The sequence below is a fragment of the Camelus dromedarius genome, chromosome 4 (assembly GCF_036321535.1).
Source record: "Camelus dromedarius isolate mCamDro1 chromosome 4, mCamDro1.pat, whole genome shotgun sequence".
In the NCBI taxonomy this organism is placed as follows: Eukaryota; Metazoa; Chordata; class Mammalia; order Artiodactyla; family Camelidae; genus Camelus; species Camelus dromedarius.
Genome location: NC_087439.1, coordinates 68,325,687 through 68,343,427, shown reverse-complemented (window position 1 = coordinate 68,343,427; position 17,741 = coordinate 68,325,687). Strand labels below are relative to the sequence as shown.

Below are 17,741 nucleotides of genomic sequence, written 5' to 3'. Positions count from 1 at the left end.
TTTATCTGTTTTAAAACTGTTTTCAGGAGAAATTGTAAATCTGTTCCCCTTTTGCTCCATTTTGACCAGCTACAGAAGCCTATCCTTGAGGACCGAATGTATATATTGCTGCCATGCTCAGAGGGTTTTATTTTACATGATAGAGCTTTGGATCCTTGAGTTTAATTTCTGTTTTTGCAGATATAGAAACAGCAATCCAGTTAAAAGAACTGAAAATATTGAAAATTTGTAAGAGAATTAAATGATACTCACAGAAGATTTCATAAACATGTATTTCTTCATAGCTGTCTTTAAAATACCTACCAATAGAAATGAGGGGGGAATGATGGAGGAAATTTTTTTCTCAAATCTTTGCCAGTAAAAGATTTAACTTATTACAAATCTGTATTAATTTGTTGTTCAAAAAATGGCTGATTTACAGGCAGGTCTGATCCTTGTCTCTTTTATTTCCTCACAGTGCCAGATGAAAGCAAAGTCCATTCATTGGCTGGACACAAATCGGGTAAGAAATTCCTTGTAACTGACTTTATATTCTCCTTCCTGGAAATCACTGGCTGTGTTTGAGTAGCATTTAGAACCTGTTTCCATCCACTCGTCACTGAAAGGCTTGCTAATTAATACATGAGATGTCTCTGACTTCCACAAGGATGAATTATTGCTTGGCTGTGTGTATAGTGGCATAATGTATGCTGACTCAAATGTTTGAGAAGAAAGAAGAAAGGTTTCCAAAAAAGTAATTGTAAAGCCAAAAATCTTTAACCTGTATGCCAGCAGAACACATAGAATAACAAGAAATTACAAAGAAAACCCAAGAAATTTTGAAATGCTTTTCCATGATGATTCTCACATAAAAGTGGCAGGACAAAGATTTCCAGAATAAGAAAAATATGGCCATTTCTTCCTCCTCAAAAAGGAATCATCTTTTTTCGTGTCAGTAAGAGGACTGGGCCTGAGGTGCCTGGATTACCTTTCTTTAGTCTTATGAATGAGCTCGCTGGAGGTGCTCTGGGAAGTCCACAAGGACCTCTGAGGGTCTCTTGGCTCTCCGTTGTGTGTGAGGTACCCTCAGGTCTAAAATCCAAGCTTTTCCTTCATTTCCAAGTGGCCTGCCTTCTGTTCCTTTGCCCTTTCTTCAGCATCATTTATCCACATTTGTTGAAAACACTGAAAGCTACTAAGCTGGTACATACAGCACTAATCCGTTTCCTGCGAGGGTGCATTATTTGGGGGAGAGGGGTTGCAGAACATCCATTTTACTCTTAGAAATGCCACTCCCAACAACAGGCGGGCTGTGATTTGTTGGTATCCCTTCTTTCTGAAACAAAGAGGGCTTTCCCGTCACCAAGCATCCCCTGTGTTTATGTGCCAGTTATGTTTTCAGCAGTGAGTGGGCTTGATGCCTCATTACTTCCATCATCTTCCGAGGCAAGATTATGATTTTTTTGTTTTTCTTTTTCTTCTTTCTCCGGATTCACTAGTGATAACAGCAGGGAAGGGCTGGTTCACAAGTCTTAGATGTTTTCTTTCTGGCTTCTCCTAATAAAGAGCCTAAGAGGTTAGATCACTGTGAAAGAAAAGATTTCAGTGGGAGAGGCGCACTGCCGCATGGTGCTTGCTGCCATCATACTTGTCCACTAAGTTCTCTACTACTGGAAATGTTTTTAGGAGTCTGAGAAGGAAGGTCTCATGACCATGGAACTCCGAGGATAACCTATATTATTTTCATCTTAAATGCATGGTACTGCTCGTACTCAGTTCTCTTACACATACTAATACTGGAAAATAAAAATTTTTTATGTACTGGTATAGGCTTCAAGGTATAAAGTGGAAGCATTTTTTTTTAAATGTTTATCAATTTGGTTTTTGAAAGCAAGCAAACAATAAACCTTCAGGTTTTTTCCAGGAAATCAAATCTTATTCTAATTTTATTTCATTTCCAAACAAATTACTATTAGCCAGTTTCTAAAAATGATTGTCACTCTTTTTCACAGAGAACATTATCTTAGTAATGGCTGTAATATTTTAGATAGATTCAAATGACATGTTTTTATACAGTGTGATATATTCTAAATAAATTAATAAAGTACGCTGAATACAAAAATGGAAATAATCTTCCAAATTAAAAATGTCAAAAATGACATAATTTTAAAGCTGTCAGTCAGGTTCATTGTAAGCTTCATGTGGTGGCTTTGCTTTAGCTGGTAATAGAGATATATTACTGATGGTCTTCATATCACGTGAATCAAACTGTTGAAATGCATCAGGTGTTTAGAAGAAAAGCTTGGTCCCTAATGAACTGCTGTTACAATATTCACCATTCTTACATTTTAAGTACTTTTATATCCTATTCACAGCATCATCAGTTTTTTCATTGACTATCTGTGGAACCAGTGCAAATGCTGGAAAAGAGAAAAAGAAAACTTGATAACTTTGGAGCCAAAGTGGCGTATGATAAAACACAATTAAGAGGGCTAACCAATCTCCTAAAATTGTGTGCTCTAGAGTTAAATTACATGAGAGCACTCTGTAAAACATTAGAGACAGTACTGAGAAAATGAAAAGCGGCATTAAAGAAAAATACGCGACTAAGGTCTTGAATTATAATGATCCTCAGGAACTCATCCCTCACACACAGCGCAGCTCCCAGTGTGGGCTGCACTTAGGTAGAGCAATTTCCCATTAGGCTTTGGCGGTGGTGGCAGTGACGATAGTGAAAGAGAATTAAGGGTCCTTTGGATTCTGGCAGCCTCTTCCAGTTACAAAACCATTTTTAAAATTCTCCTAATATAGGACCATAGTCTCTTGTCTGCTACCGTCTGCAACCACTAAGCATGGGCCAGTGTGGATTGTGATGTGTGATGTTCAGTGATCATTCATTCTTATCATGCCAGTGTCAGCTTCTTTTTATTTCACCTTTCCCTTCCCCAAATCCTTTCTCCAGAGTATTTGGGTGAAAAGACTGATCTCTCTTTTGCTAAAGAAGAGATCTCCCCCTGTTGCTTTTTAATTATAGAAATGTGGGCAGCTTTCACACTGTCCAAGACCATCAGGAAGTTAAATTAAATTGTATGTGCTGACCTAAATCTATCATCCATCTTCTTATTCGGGATGATATTCAACATTTTAATATATTCATCTGAGTTAAAATTTCTTCTGAGTCAGCTACTTAGTGTGTAGAGAACCATTTCATGCCAAGTTCCATCTGTTGGTCTGGCTTGGGTACCTCCCAAATTTGTGACAATATTTTTGGCACCTTTCCTTGGCTTAATCTTTAAGTGGTCAATTCCTCAGAGCTCAGATCAAATCAGAGTCTCAGGTAAGATAAATCTTTTGAATGTTTTTGGCCCAAAATGTAGTATTTTCCTCACTCCTTTTGGAATCAGTCCAGTATTCTTGAAATTTCTCTAACCATCCACCTCAGGGGCTTCCTTCCACTGGCAGTGCACTGCATCTCAGACCTTGGCAAGGAAGCGGGCAGGTGGGTTCTCCTGTTGATAATCATATGGGGTCCTCCTCCACATATTAGAGGTATTAATGTTTATGGAATGATGCGATCTACTCAGAGAAGTTAGGAGCAAATTGCTTTTTGTTTGGTTCCTTGAAGAAAAATCACGTGTTTCAGAGAGCCTTGAAAAACCAAAAAGCTGTCTGTCACCTTTTCCCCTGTGTCACTAATTGAATTCTTACAAAACTCAAATCCTAGCAATGCATAGGGGGAAATAATTTCAGCAAAATGTATATTTTAAACAATAAAACAATTGTTTTAAATGACAAACATTCTTAGGGGGCATTGGAATCCAGAGGAAGCAACATCAAATTTGTCATACTTTTTATTTTTAATTAGGTTTTAATTTTGGCTATACACAGACTCGTAAAGTGTATCTGAGAAGGAATCATTTTCTTTTCTTTTTTTTTCTTATATACTGAACTGACACCTAAACCAATAGTTTAATGCTCCTCAGCAATCAGACAGAAAGGACTTACAAATTTTACTTTTTTTTTTTCCCACTGTGTCTTCGTATTTTTTTTTGTTTTGATTTACTGCTTAGAACTGTTTTAATATGTATTGACTGTCTGCAGAGATCTCTGCTGACCCAGCTCTTTAAGATGATGCAGTACTGAGGAAAGCCGATGAGTCCTGCTTTATGAGCTCTGACATATTAATTAGCAAAATGGACTAAAAAGCCTTCCTATTTCTATTTTAATTTCTTATAGTCTCAAACACCTGTCTATATAGCTGTAAAACAGGCAAGTCTGTAAAAGTAATGGTTGGCAGTAAGTCCAGACCTTTTCTGAGGCAAGTTTATCAATTAATGAGCAAGGACTCATTAACCATCTAGGGATCCAGGGGATATCTCCAGATAAGGTGCGTTGCAGCCGGTAAGTACGGTTGGTAGCTTAATACATTTTGCTGATGAAGAAGCTAAAATCAAGCTCAAGGCATTTAAGTACTTGTTCTGTCGGTTGGTGATGAGTGGGGTTAGGCTATAAACCCTGATACAGATCCCATGCTTTTGGCCATTTTACTTTCCACCAGCGTGTGCCTAACACCTCACAGTCTCAGGAACTGAGAATACAGGAGTAAGACACAGTCTAGTTGGAAGACATGACACACACATCAAAATATCCTAAGAATCCTTCCTGACCTTTTGTAACTAACCCCAGCTAGCCGAATCAGGAGCACAATAGGTGTAATTCCCTACTGCAATTCAGTGAGTGTGAGAAGGACATCTAATCTGATCATCCGTGCCTTTGTTTCTCCGCGTGCAGGTATGCATGTGTACGTGTATATGAATGTGTGAAGTTAAGAGATGTATGAGAGAGGAAATATGCATGTGATGTACATGTATTATGCATAAATTATAGCAAATATGCATGTGATATGTGTCTTATAGCAAAGACTAAGAGTTTAATATGCAATTTGCTAACTTGACAGACATTACATTCTGCTTTCTGCTTTAAATGCATTGTGTGTAAACTTCAAATCCAGAATGTTTAAATGTAGTTGAAGAAATCGCTGGATCTTTGCAAAAGAAAAGGTAAAACAAAGTTAGTCAGAGAAAGGCAAATATTATATGATATCCCTTGTATGTGGAATCCAAAAAATAGTACAACTGAATTTATTTACAAAACAAACAGACTCACAGACATAGAAAACAAACTTGTGGTTACCAAAAGGGAAAGGGACAAGGGATAAATCAGGAGCAGGGGATTGACAGATACACACCACCACATTTAAAACAGATTAACAACAAGGCTTTACTGTATAGCATAGAGAACTATATTCAGTATCTTGTAGTAATGGAAAAGAATTGAAAAAGAATATATATTCATAAATATGTATATAAAGCACTTTGCTGTAATACTTGAAACTAACACAATATTGTAAATTGACTATACTTCAGTTTTTATAAAAAGATGGTTTAGCATAGTTATATCAAGCTAAGAAACATGCTTAACAGTGGGAACCATGTTAATTAAATAAAGCTTAGCAGAATTAAATCTGTTCTACCATTAAAAAAAAAGAAAGAGAAAACATAAGGTGATTGGATAGAATAATGAGTTATTAAATGACATTTCATAAACTTTGTTGAGTCAGTATTCCTTAGTTTTATAGAATATCTAGATTAAAATATGCATTTGAATTTTGGAAGACTAGCCATGGTCATTTTTCATATTTATGTCTTCTAATTGAATTACTGTTTTTTATGACCTTTTATTGTTATTGTTGATGAGGAACTAAAATCTTGGAGTAAGTAAGTGAATAGTGGACTTGAACTCTTTCTTTCCTCATCAGTGGGTTAAGGTAATATTGCATGGTTATCTATTTGGACAAACATTTTTATTGGGTATTTTCTCAGCCTTTGTCATGTTATTCTGGATAAATACAGTTTTAGACACAAGAAAGGTATACATTACCCACATGCTCCTGCTTTGGTTTACATTTCCATGGGGTACAGGATGTTATCATTTAAAAAATTAGTGATATATCTAGGATTCTTAACATAGAAACTTGATTATGAATCAACTCTAGCATCTCCTGCGTTGCAAAAGGTTAGTGATTAGTCTCTAAAATTCAGTGAATCGAATTGAATTAGAAACAAATACAGCATGAGAAGATTATTGACTATTCAGACGTGGTGTGTGCATGTCTAAATTTCATCAGTAAATAGAGACTACATTTTTTTTTACAAATCAAATATCAAAATTTTTTCGGTTCCACTCGTGCTTGTTAAATGCCCACTCTGTAGCAGGTACTGTGTTCAGTGCTGGAGATACAAAGTGACATGTGTCAGACAGGAATTGCTTCCATAGCAGGATCTGAAAGAGAAATAGAAGTTTGAGAAACAGAAGAGGTCACCGAGCTAACACATTCCAGGCACACGGAAAGTTATGAAAACAGGAAACATGATGTGTTCAGAGAACTGTAAGCAATTTGGCACGGCAGAAATGCAAAGGGGAGAGTGACAAGCACGAAGGCAGAGATTAGATCATGGGGAACTCCTACCAAATGAAAGAATGAGAATTCCATCCTACAGGCTCAGAGAATCTAAACAGATTAAAGGAGGAGAGTGGTTGGCTTTCTAGTCTAGTAACATCATGCCTGTGGTTGTGGGGACTTGAAAGGACCAAGAAACAAACAAACAAGAGGCAGGAGTCACCAAGAGACCATCACGATAGTCCAGATAAGAGACAATGTGGGCATAAATTTAAGTGATTAGCAATGGGAATGGAAAGGAAAGTAAGAAATATTTAAGACAATGAAGCTTTGAATTTTGTGTATGTGTGTGTTTAACCAAACTTAGTGGGTAAGTGGTGAAGAAGATCCAATTTGATTCCAGTGTATCAGTCAGCTATGGCTACAACCATGCTGCATAATAAAACCAACAATAGGAGGATATAGCTCAGTGGTAGGGTGCATACCTATCATGCACAAGGTCCTGGGTTCAATCCCCAGTACCTCCATTAAAAAATAGATAAATAAACCTAAATACCTCCCCCCAATAACTTTTAAAAAAATAAAATGAAATGAAAAATAAATTTAAAATAAACAAATAAAATTTTAAAAAATAAAAAATAAAACCAGCAGTAAATATTTGTTTCTCGATCACATATCTTCAGGCAGGCTGGGAGTTTCTGATCTCAGAAGTGTTTGGCTGGGCTTGGCTCCAACCTGAAGTTCAGGCCCAGGTTTTCTGCATGTGTCTTTTATCCTCCTTGGACCAGTGGTTTCTTGAGACAAATACTTTTGATAACAACAGTGATAAGGTGGAAATAGAATAGAAAGGGAACCCATAAGCTCTGTGCCAGTTTTCATGTATTAATGGTGTGACAGTGAGAGTAATAGAGGGGGTGGTAAGAGGAGTAGAGGAAATTTGACAGAATAGCATGCGCTGTGAAGGAATCGGGGTTTTACATAACAGTAGAGGAACGATGTACTTGAAAATGGAAATAAGAAATCAGAAGTTGAGCTTCCTCCCAACAGTGACTTGCATGATATGGATGAGAAGGAACAGCTTCAAATGAGAGACCTGCAGGAGAAGCAGAGTTCTTAGTGGAGAGGTAGACTTCAGTTACAGCTAAAAGGCAGGGGAATTTTCAAAGAAGAGGGTGGAAGTGGACAGCATTTTGCCAACCATGGAAGGATAGTGGAGACTCAGGAAGGCAAGATTGAGGAGTCCGGGATGGAGGGGAAAGTGGGATGGCGAGTCACGTGGGAAGATGTGCAGAGTGGTGTAAGGCGAAAGCACAGGAAAGAATAGATGACCAAAGATACATCGTCTTGGGAAATGACTGAGGATGGCAGGAGTGATGCCCCTGGTTTGTTTAGATGGCTCTGCAAGTTGCCAAGAGAATCAATTCTCACACTTTGCTAAACAGAAAAGAAAAAGGCTTGGGCCAGTTTAGACTCAGTTGTGGCCTGAATAAATTATTTCTTGTAAAGAGATCTGTCTGTGAAGGATGAGGAGATGGAAGATATTCCAGGAGGAGATGGAAGATTTTCCAGGAGGAAATGGTCCGAAGGTTACAAGGTTTGAGAAGACGCTTAAATTTTACTAGGTGTGGAAATTGAGAGATGGTCATTGGAAATCACTTCAGCTGAACAGACAGGAGAGCCAGATCAAAATGAAGTGGCCTGAGAAGGAATGGGAGGCGAAAACAAGGATAAATGAGCTTTCAGAAGCTTATTATTAAGAAAAAGAAGAGAGATCTGTCTAAAGTTGTTTTTATTGTTCTATTTCATGTTGTTAATGAGAACCAAGTTCGTAGACTGAGAAGAAGGAGATGTTTGTAAGAGAATGAAGAAAGAGGAAATTGTTAAAGGGACAGGATGAAGAGTGTAGTTTTATAGCTGTTGGCTTTAAAGAGAATGAGCTAAGATAGGAGGGAAAGTAGCAGAGATACATGTGGTATAGATAAATTTATAGGCAGAGGGAGGTGAGAAATTAAGGATGTTAATGGTCTTTATTTTCTCGATGATGTCAAAGTCTACACTGACGTTACAGGATTGGCCAATAGGCTGGCCAAGAAAATAAGAAACACTATAGGTAACAAGTAACTCATGTTGGGATGTGTTTAAGTCATTGAAGGAAAATTTGTTGAGAAACTATGAAACAATATATATACACCTACACGTGTACATGCTCACTGCATTCACAGGTTGAGTTGCAAATGAGCTACAATTTTTCTCCAAACTAAAATGTTATCTCTTGCAGTTATATTTTTAGTTCTCTATTTATAGTGGAATTATACAATATTAGGACTAAGTGGGCCATTATATATCTCTAGTACAACCAACATATTTTGAGGAGTAGATTGATTCCTAGAGGGGGAAAATCACCCCCCTTCCCCACCAAAGGCCCAGCTGGTAGGGTCTGTTGACTTCTCCTTCAGCTGTCTCTTGCTTTGTGAATTCAAACATCATTGCTACCAGTTTTGCCTGAGCTACTAACCTAAAACTGTCATTAAAGTCCTCAAAATTTCCCCACACCCAGCATAGATAGCAGAAAGATGGAGTAATTTGGCACGGCACTGATCTTTTTCTTTTCAATTTCTCCCATTGAAACACACCAGAACTGAATAAGCTGCTGTATATGAAAAAGTCTGTATTTCGTTCAAAATTTATTACAGACTTTGTCACAAAGCCTTTATCTGTTTATAGTTGCTATTCATTATACTTTATATTTTTATTATGGTGTTCTATTTATTTTTCCCCTAAATATAAATGTATAGGACAAATTGTTTTGTTCCAAACTCCAATGGATGTTTGTCGATACGGTGTATTTAGGTACATATTTTCCCCCCATGTCCTTATGTATTGATATTTACGTTACAGAGTTCTCAGCAACAAAGCTCTTGATTGTCCTGTCTCTCTCACAATTCAGAACTTGACAGTTTATCCTTGGATATATAATTTATTGTGTTCAAGTGTGCACTGCTTCAACAAATCTAAGGTTTCTACATTTTTTAATTGTTTGAACAAAGTAAAAATGATGTTATAAAGAGAGGAACATATTTCTATATATGTTAAATTCTTTGAATGTGGCTGAACTCTCAAACTTCACCATCTGTGGGGAGTATGTGTCTTGTACATTTAGAAAATAGTGGTTTGGAACTGACAATTCTTAATAGTGTTTCTAAATGCCAGCGGTGAAAACAATGTTGTTAAATGATTATATGATGGTTGACAAATACAAAGTGGATGTTTGTCATCACAACTTTACTATAGGCTGAGCTGTCTGTACCCAACTTTGAGCTAGCTCTGCAGCTGGAGAGGAACAACAGTAGGAGCCACAGAAAACGACAGCTGACCTAAAAATTACACAGGAATGCCATCATCAGTCACAGTACTACTGTATGGACTTGGGTGTATCGTGGGTAAACACAAATCACATTCTTGAAAACATAGTAACTATAAATTTTAAATTATGAGCACCAATTCTGTCCTCTTTCCTTTATATTTAGCTTTAGGATGTCTTCAGTCAACTTATCACAATGAAACTATTTCAGTAAAACTGTTGGGCTCTATACTTACTAGCTTTAAATGATGGCAGTCCTTTATCAATAGTGGGCTTAGCAAGAGCTAGGAAACTTTCCATTCCTTTAAAATTATTTTAGAAAGGTTTACAGTGAGACCTAGAATTTAAAATCACTCTTCTAAGGAAGGTATAACTTATGTTTAAATTTGTTGTGGAGGAAAAAAAAAAATAGAGAGACTCTCTGGTTCCAATGACCCAGAGAGGGTATAGCTACCTGCTTGTAAGAGCTTTTATTTTAAAGTTTTATGGATAATCTGGTTGCCAGTGTTAACTGAATGGCTGCTTAGCCATTCCAGCAATGGTTTTAATTCTAAGCTTTCTCAACAAAAAATTAGCCAGCATCTAACTTTGGAAGATCAAGTTTAAAATCCAACCTGGGACATCTGAAGAACAGCTCTTACATAATAGATGCCTGATCAGTGTTGAATAATATAAAATGTGTCAAAGCCTAAATTTTGTTTTTAATATCTGATAGAGGTATAACATTGCCAACTAATGGTGAGAAATATTTTAGAATATATTGGCCTTGATAATGCCAGTCTTGCTTTATATTAGATCAGTTGTGTGTGTATGCACACAGAAGAGTTTCACAAATGAGTACTGTTTTGTGGAGGGGGGGAGGGGAAGTATTAAAAGACTTGTATGTTTCAAGAAGGGTTTTGCTAACTTAAAAAACACTCAGTTATTCCTGTATTTAGACTCTGTCGACAGGGATCACTGTCAATATCTTTACCAAGTCTAACCACAGCCTCTATCACCTTGTCTTGATCTGCCCTTGCAGACTGTCTCCTGCCACCATCACCCCCCAGCCCACCCCATCGGCCACATGTTCCCAGCTCAGAGCCACTCACCACTGCTGTCTGACCACATCTCTTCTTTCACACCTCAGAGCCCCAGCTAAACTCTTGGAAGGCCCACCTCCCTGAGAAAACCCTCCCCAGCTTCCTCAGACAGGGGTCTCCTCTGGTATCTCACCTTGTTTAACTTCAGGTGTCTCCAGACCCTGTTTTTATCCTTTTCAACTTCTCTCACCCTTCTTGCCCTGGCTCACACTTCTGCTCCAGAGACGATTAGCCCCCAAGGGCCCCCTCTGGCTGTTTTTCAGTCTCCTTTGAATAGTCATAACTTCCTTAGACTATTAATAATCCCAAGGCCTAGCTTTTCCTCACATAGACAGGAGAACTCTGCTATCTGCTGAATGAAAAGGCAGGAATCAGTGACAACTCTTCTATTAAGCCAATATTTATTGAGCACTTACTGTATACCAACCACTGTGCAGGTACTACGAGTGCAAGGTTGTATGGACTGTGGATTCCGCCTCTAAGGTACTCACAGTTTGCTAGCAATAGTAGGAATGAAAACAGTGAAAACACCACGTGCTTATACATAAATGTGAATACGTAGAAAAAGGAACAGTGGGTACCTGTACTGAGAGGAAGAAGATAGAGGTTGGGAGTCAAGGGGGATTTCTGCTTTATCTATATAGTATTTGAATTTTTACATCGAGACTATGTTTATGTACTGGTTGGGTAATGAAAAATTGATGGGTGTAGAAAAATGAAAACTTTTCAAACATTCTAAAATTTCTCATGCCAAATCTAATACTCAAAATGTTGTACAAATGAGAAGATTCAGTGTGGGGACTGGCACAGAATATGCACAGAAGAACCCCAGGAAAAGGGATAGTTTCTGGGAAGGAAATGAGAGACTGAATCCCAGAGTCACACTGGGAACCAGTTGGGGGCCCAGAAGTGTTTCGGGAGGAAGGGAATAGCGAGAGGCTTAACCGTGAGATACTTCCATCTATGGATTACTGGGAAATGTGCCAATGAAAAATAAATTTGGGGAATTTTAAACACTCCTGTCAATTTTTGGTATCCTAGAGGGCAGGAACTTAGTCTTTGAAATGTATTTAGTAAGGCACCCACTTCATGTTCTTGTGCAAAAATTTCTTTTTTAGAGGTTCCTGATGTCCAACTGTGTCCAATAAAAGCAGAATTATAATAAGAGGGCTCATGATGAATATGTAAAAATTAAAGAGAAAACTTAAAGCAACCTAGATTACTTCCCCTTGCTAAAATAAGCAAATGCAAATTTATTCCCACTCTATTGATAATTAGAAACCACACACCCACACGAAACAACTTACAGATTCCACCCATCAAAATAGAACAAAGCTGTTCAAAGTTACCTTTTGAATAAAAACTCTTTTATGAGCCAGTCTTTTTTTTTTTTTAAATGTGCATGCCTTTTAAACCAGAAAAACTACCACTGCAAAGAAAAAAAAAAAAACTCAAGATAATTTTGTAAAATACCATGATAGGCCATCAGGTGGTTGTTAGAGGTATTTAGAAATGTTGGTGTCAACCTGGTGATGGAGGCGTTTTACTTGTTATGCTAACAGGCTTCAGAGAAAATGCTCCTATTGGTTGGTTCAGTGATCTAAGTTCATGAAGTATTTTAAGTGGTTTATATGGACACTTTTTATTTTTGAAAAGTAGGCGTCTATACTAATGTGTATCAGTAAAATACTGGTTTTCTATTTATAATAGTGCTACCTTTTTAAAATAAAAAATTGAAAGTATGAGATGTTAAAAGAATATTAAAAAGGAAATAATATAAAATATGTGAACATAGCAAAATATTACAAAATCGTGTGACACAGATTGCTGGAGTTTGGGAAACACTGATGAATTTTATAAGTTTCCATCAGCATTTTTATAGTTCTCATCATCGTGCTTTTTTGCAAAGCTCAGAGAATTTTGGTTTGAGAAAAGTACCTCCGCTCTAAGGCCTTTGGGCTGTGTAATACTCACACTCTGGGTACCGTTTCCTGTCCATAGACAAATGCCTTCATTTCTGGTTAATCACTGGCTCCTTCAGCAGAGGAATGTCCACATCTTCAACTATTTCTTGCTATGAATTTCTCTCCATTGAGTTTAACTCGAATTATATTTTCAAGTGCATTCCTCGAACAGGCCATCTTTATCTGAGAAACAGAACGGATACAACAATGCCCTTCTGAGTAAGCCCAGAAAATCTTACAGATGCAGTTAACCTTCGCTTTTCACTTTTCTTTACCTAGCCCGTGAATCCAGCAGGGAATCAAGTTGGCTCCATGGAAATAAAACCCAAACTTTACTTCCCAGCCTTGCCCAAGCCACCATCACCTCGTGCCTTCAATAGCCCCCTAACTTCTACTTTCTCTATGATTCCATTCTCCTTACAAGAACCAGAGGGATCTTTGGAACACATGAATCAAACCCCATGTCCTCAGATGCTTAAAATCCTCCCATGGCTTCCCATCACTCCCAGAAAATAACCCACATTTCTAACCAGGGTCCCTTGGACCAGCCTCATCTTCCTGGCTACCTCATCCCCACTGCTTCTTCCGCCTCCGAATGCCTGGCCTGTGTTGCCTGCTTTCAATCTCTTCGACAGGCCAACTTGTTCTCTTTTCAGGCACTTTGCACGTGCCTTCCCTCTGCTCAGAATGATCTCCCTCCACTTCCCATGGCTGATTTCTTCTGAAGTCAGTTCTCAGGTCAAGTGTTTTTTTGTTTTGTTTTGTTTTGTTTTGTTTTGTTTTGTTTTGTTTTGTTTTTGTTTTTCAAAGATACCTTCTCTGATCACCCCATCTAAAATAGACAAAGTAAGTCAGTTTCTGTCGCTCTGTTCACTTCCTGATAGCACTTATCACAACCTGTAGGGTGTGTGCGCGCACGCTTTTAGTCTACTGTCCGTCTCCTCCACCTACAGAACACGAGCTCCACAAAGACACAGGCCTTGGGCCCCAGTCCAAGAACAGTGTCTGGCAAAGAGCATAGATTTGCTCAGTATTTGCTAAGTCTTTCTTGTATGTCTTTTTGCATAGTTTTACTTTGAAAGTTTTCACATCTTTTTTTTTAATTTTTTAAACATTTTTTTAGTTGAGTTATAGTCAGTTTACAATGTGTCAATTTCCAGTGCAGAGCAGAATTTTTCAGTTATACATGAACATACATATATTCATTGTCACATTCTTTTTTGCTGTGAGCTACCACAAGATCTTGTATGTATTTCCCTGTGCTGTACAGTATCATCTTGTTTATCTGTTCTGCATATGCCTGTCAGTATCTACACGTCTTTCTGTTTTTAAGTGTATATCTTGTTTAAATTTTTGGTTGTGTTCTGACAATCCAAATTACAACTGGGAATTGAGTGCATTTACATTACATGATCTCAAGGCGGACAGCGCATTGAGATCACTAGCATATTTACCTTTACCTTTATCATCTTATTTTATGTATGAGCCACTTCTTACTGTCTCTCTTCTTTCTTGGCCTTTTAGAATAAACTCCTGTTTCATTTTGTTTTTAATCCTACTCTTTTCTTATATTAATTTGAAAATTATACATTCAGTTTTTATCACAGATACTTAACAAAAATCTAAAATTACTTTAGACATAATCCTTTTCATAAACAATACAAGGAACTTAGAATATTTTAGCCCTTCTTACCCCCTCCCAATTTCTATACTATTTTCCTTTTTTTTCTTATTTTTTGATCCCACAGATTATATACTAATTTTAATGTTTTCTGCATTTATTATTTGTTCAAACTTACCAGTATATTTATCAATTTCTTTTCTTACTATTCTTTCTTACATCTCAGACTTTCCTCCTGCAGTCTTTTTCCTTCTTTCTAAAGTATGCCCTTCAGACATTCCTTTAATGATGGTCTATTGATTATACTCTGTGTTCCTTATCAGGAAACATCTTGTTCTTGACAGCTAGTTCTGTTGAGCATACCGTGTTAGGCGGACAGCGCATTGAAGATGTTGTTCTACTGCTTTCTGGCTTCTGCTTTGAAAAGTCAGCCTTCACTCTAAATGGCCTCTTTACCAGCAATCAGTCTTTTCTCTGGATACTTTCAAAGTCTCTTTGCCTTTGATGTTTAGTTTCACTGCAGTTTAGGTCTTGCTTTAGATTTTTTTTGCATTATCTTTCTTGGTTTATAGTATCTCCTATGGCTGTATATTAATGTTTTCCATTACTTCTGGGAAATTATAAATGTTAATCAGCCTCTTCTCCAGTGGAAATCTTCCTAGATGTATGTTAGACCTCACTCCTCAGCCACATCACTCACACCCTTTCATACTTCTCTATCTCCTTGATTCTGTGCTCCACTCTGAGTAATTTCTCCAGATCTATCTTCTAATTACAATTTAGTATCTAAATGTCTTTTGTGTTTCTGCTGATTCTCATTCATGGCGACTTTTTCTTCATGAATTTGGTCATTTCTGTTTGGATGTCATATTGGGTTGGATATAACGTGTGAGGATTTGGGGGAGCCTGATTTGCATGTGCTTTTCTCTGGAGAAGACTGAGATTTGCTTCTTCTGGGGGTGCTAGCGGAGTGCTACTAACCTGGAACCACTGGCATATAATTCGTTGGCTGACAGCTTAATTAACTGGGAGAAAATTAATTTGATTTAATACCTCCAAATGGATAGTCCTGTGGTTGAAATTTCTCAAAAGAGAGAAAGTGATTGTTATTTTTTTTTAAATTGTCATTTTCCTTTTCTAGAGCCAGAGTAAAGACAGATTTTCTTGGACTCCCTTTGCTGAGAACGTGTATTCAGGGGTTGAGGTTTTTCAGCCCACGCTCTGCTAAGGTTGTAGGTCCTTTTAAGGGTTTCTTTGCTTCAGAATTTCCATTACTTTCCTATGAACCAAGCAGTGCATTTAAATGTGATTTGTTTTAAATTATCCAGATCTGTTTGTATTTTATTATCAAGATTTTGAGAATTAATATGTAACTGGAAGTGAAAGTTTTGAGCCTAATAATTGCTGAATGAATGAATGGATAAATGAATGAATGATTATCCTTTTTAAATGGCTGAGTTCGAATAAACCATTGGACCCAATGCAGATTAGAGCACGTGTTCAGCCAGATATAGTTTTATCTCACTGGGTCTGGATTACTTCTGACAAAACAAACCAATCCAAAATGATCCTTAAAAGTATATGGAAAGCCACATGACACAGAACCAAAGTTAGGAATGATGTTCATAATATGCTGAGAAAGTTTGAAATGGAAAATTCCCTTCATAAGAAACTATAAAAAGTTCTGGTTATATTTGTAGTTACAAGCTGTGGTTTATTACACTGTCTAGAAATTCTTATAATGATTCATTGTTATAGGAAGAAATAAAATAGGGTTTACAGAGGAAGTTCTATCAGATTATGACGTGCGATGCTGTAAAGTGGGGAAGAAGAGGCTTATCTGGCTGGTTGTTGTCACTGCCTATGTGGGCCGTGGATCAGATGCTGATTAAAAATTTTTTCTGAACTTCTGGAACGCCCTTCAGAGTGAATTCCATGTCACAACCACACCCAAAGAGTAGTATATGAGAAGGCTGTTTGATAGATCCTGTAGGTACTAAAACTAATCAAAACCAGTCCTGTTCGCTCCAACAAAGCTGGCCTCCCATATGTTCTCCTTTTTTTGTACCCAGTGCTGTTTGTTTTTTCTCTTTTGAAGTCCAGAAATTCTGATACTTTTACAGAGTTTTTTATGCAATTTATCAGTTATGCAAGACTCAGGTTACCATAGAATAGGTGATGAGATTGGGCAAAGGAATGACATGAGAATTTGGAAAACGACAGCTCATGGTCCTATTACTGAAGAGCTATCTTTGCTGTTGGAGTCTACAAGGATTAAGGAAACCCCATTATTTCTCTGGAGTAAAAACACTGACTTGGTCAGCTTTAGTACAACAGATGATGTGTCAGTTTCCTATTGTAGAAGAATAAATCAATAGGCTCTTTTTCTTTCTCTGTGCCTTTTCATCCTTTGTTCCTATGAATTAGAATTTCTGGGTATGGCATCCAGGGTTGACATTGCACACACGATACCCTTGGCTCCAAGGAGGTCGTGAAATTGGATCATTTCCCAGATTATACATCTGCCCCTCTAACTTGCATTTCACAGCATATGGCTGTGGCAGAGGGGGCAAATTAAAAATTGTCTCTGCACTGCCTCTGAAGTGTAAGAAAGAGGAAGCACCTTTTCATCTGGTCATGAAGTTGTAACTGGAGTGTTAAAAGGGTATGGGTAAAACTGTTTTCTTGTGAATTCCCTTCAGTAAGTTAAAAATGTATTCAATTTGTTGCAGTCATAGAAGTCATACAAAGTACTATATAATAAGAACACAGAACAAATGAAATCCCAACTTCTGTTAAGGAACTCATGTGTCATTTGAAATGTGCACAGCAGTACCATCGAGGAAGAACAACTTGGAATGATCTAATTATTGCCTTACATTGTATTCATTTCTCAAGTGCTAACAAATAATTTTTCTTAAAAATGTTTATGTCTATATGCAAATATCTATTGGAGTAGTAAATTTATTTCAGAGGATATCAATCATTAGGGCTTCTTTTGAAATTGTGAAAATTTAAGATTCTGCCAACTAGGTATAGAATGCTACCAAAAAGCAATTTAGGGCTAATTTGAGACCCAAGGTTACTGGTGAGTTGTTGTGAGGATAATGCTCTATGGGTCTAAAGAAATAGCCAGAGTAAGAAGGTAAAGAGATGGATGCTAAAGGAGATGTATCATTTCCTCTCCTAAGCTAGTCTGTCACTTGTGCTCTGAATCCATCCCAACTATTTCTTCCAAGATCTTCTTCAATCAGTTAATGACTTTCTCTTTCAT

At 37.3% G+C, this 17,741-nt stretch overlaps 1 protein-coding gene across 4 annotated transcripts in view; it reads left to right on the top strand.

The window, feature by feature from the left end:
* The window catches only part of PARD3B (par-3 family cell polarity regulator beta), a 924,313-nt gene that overhangs the window by 582,397 nt on the left and 324,175 nt on the right, over positions 1-17,741 (top strand). For all 4 annotated transcript variants that reach the window (XR_010380651.1, XM_031451950.2, XM_064485062.1 and 1 more), the window contains exon 16: positions 458-502. Coding sequence is in view for 3 of the 4 variants with exons in the window: in XM_031451950.2 (XP_031307810.1) it covers positions 458-502 (45 nt within the window). In the remaining variant the exon portion in view is untranslated. The remainder of the gene's footprint in view (positions 1-457; positions 503-17,741) is intronic.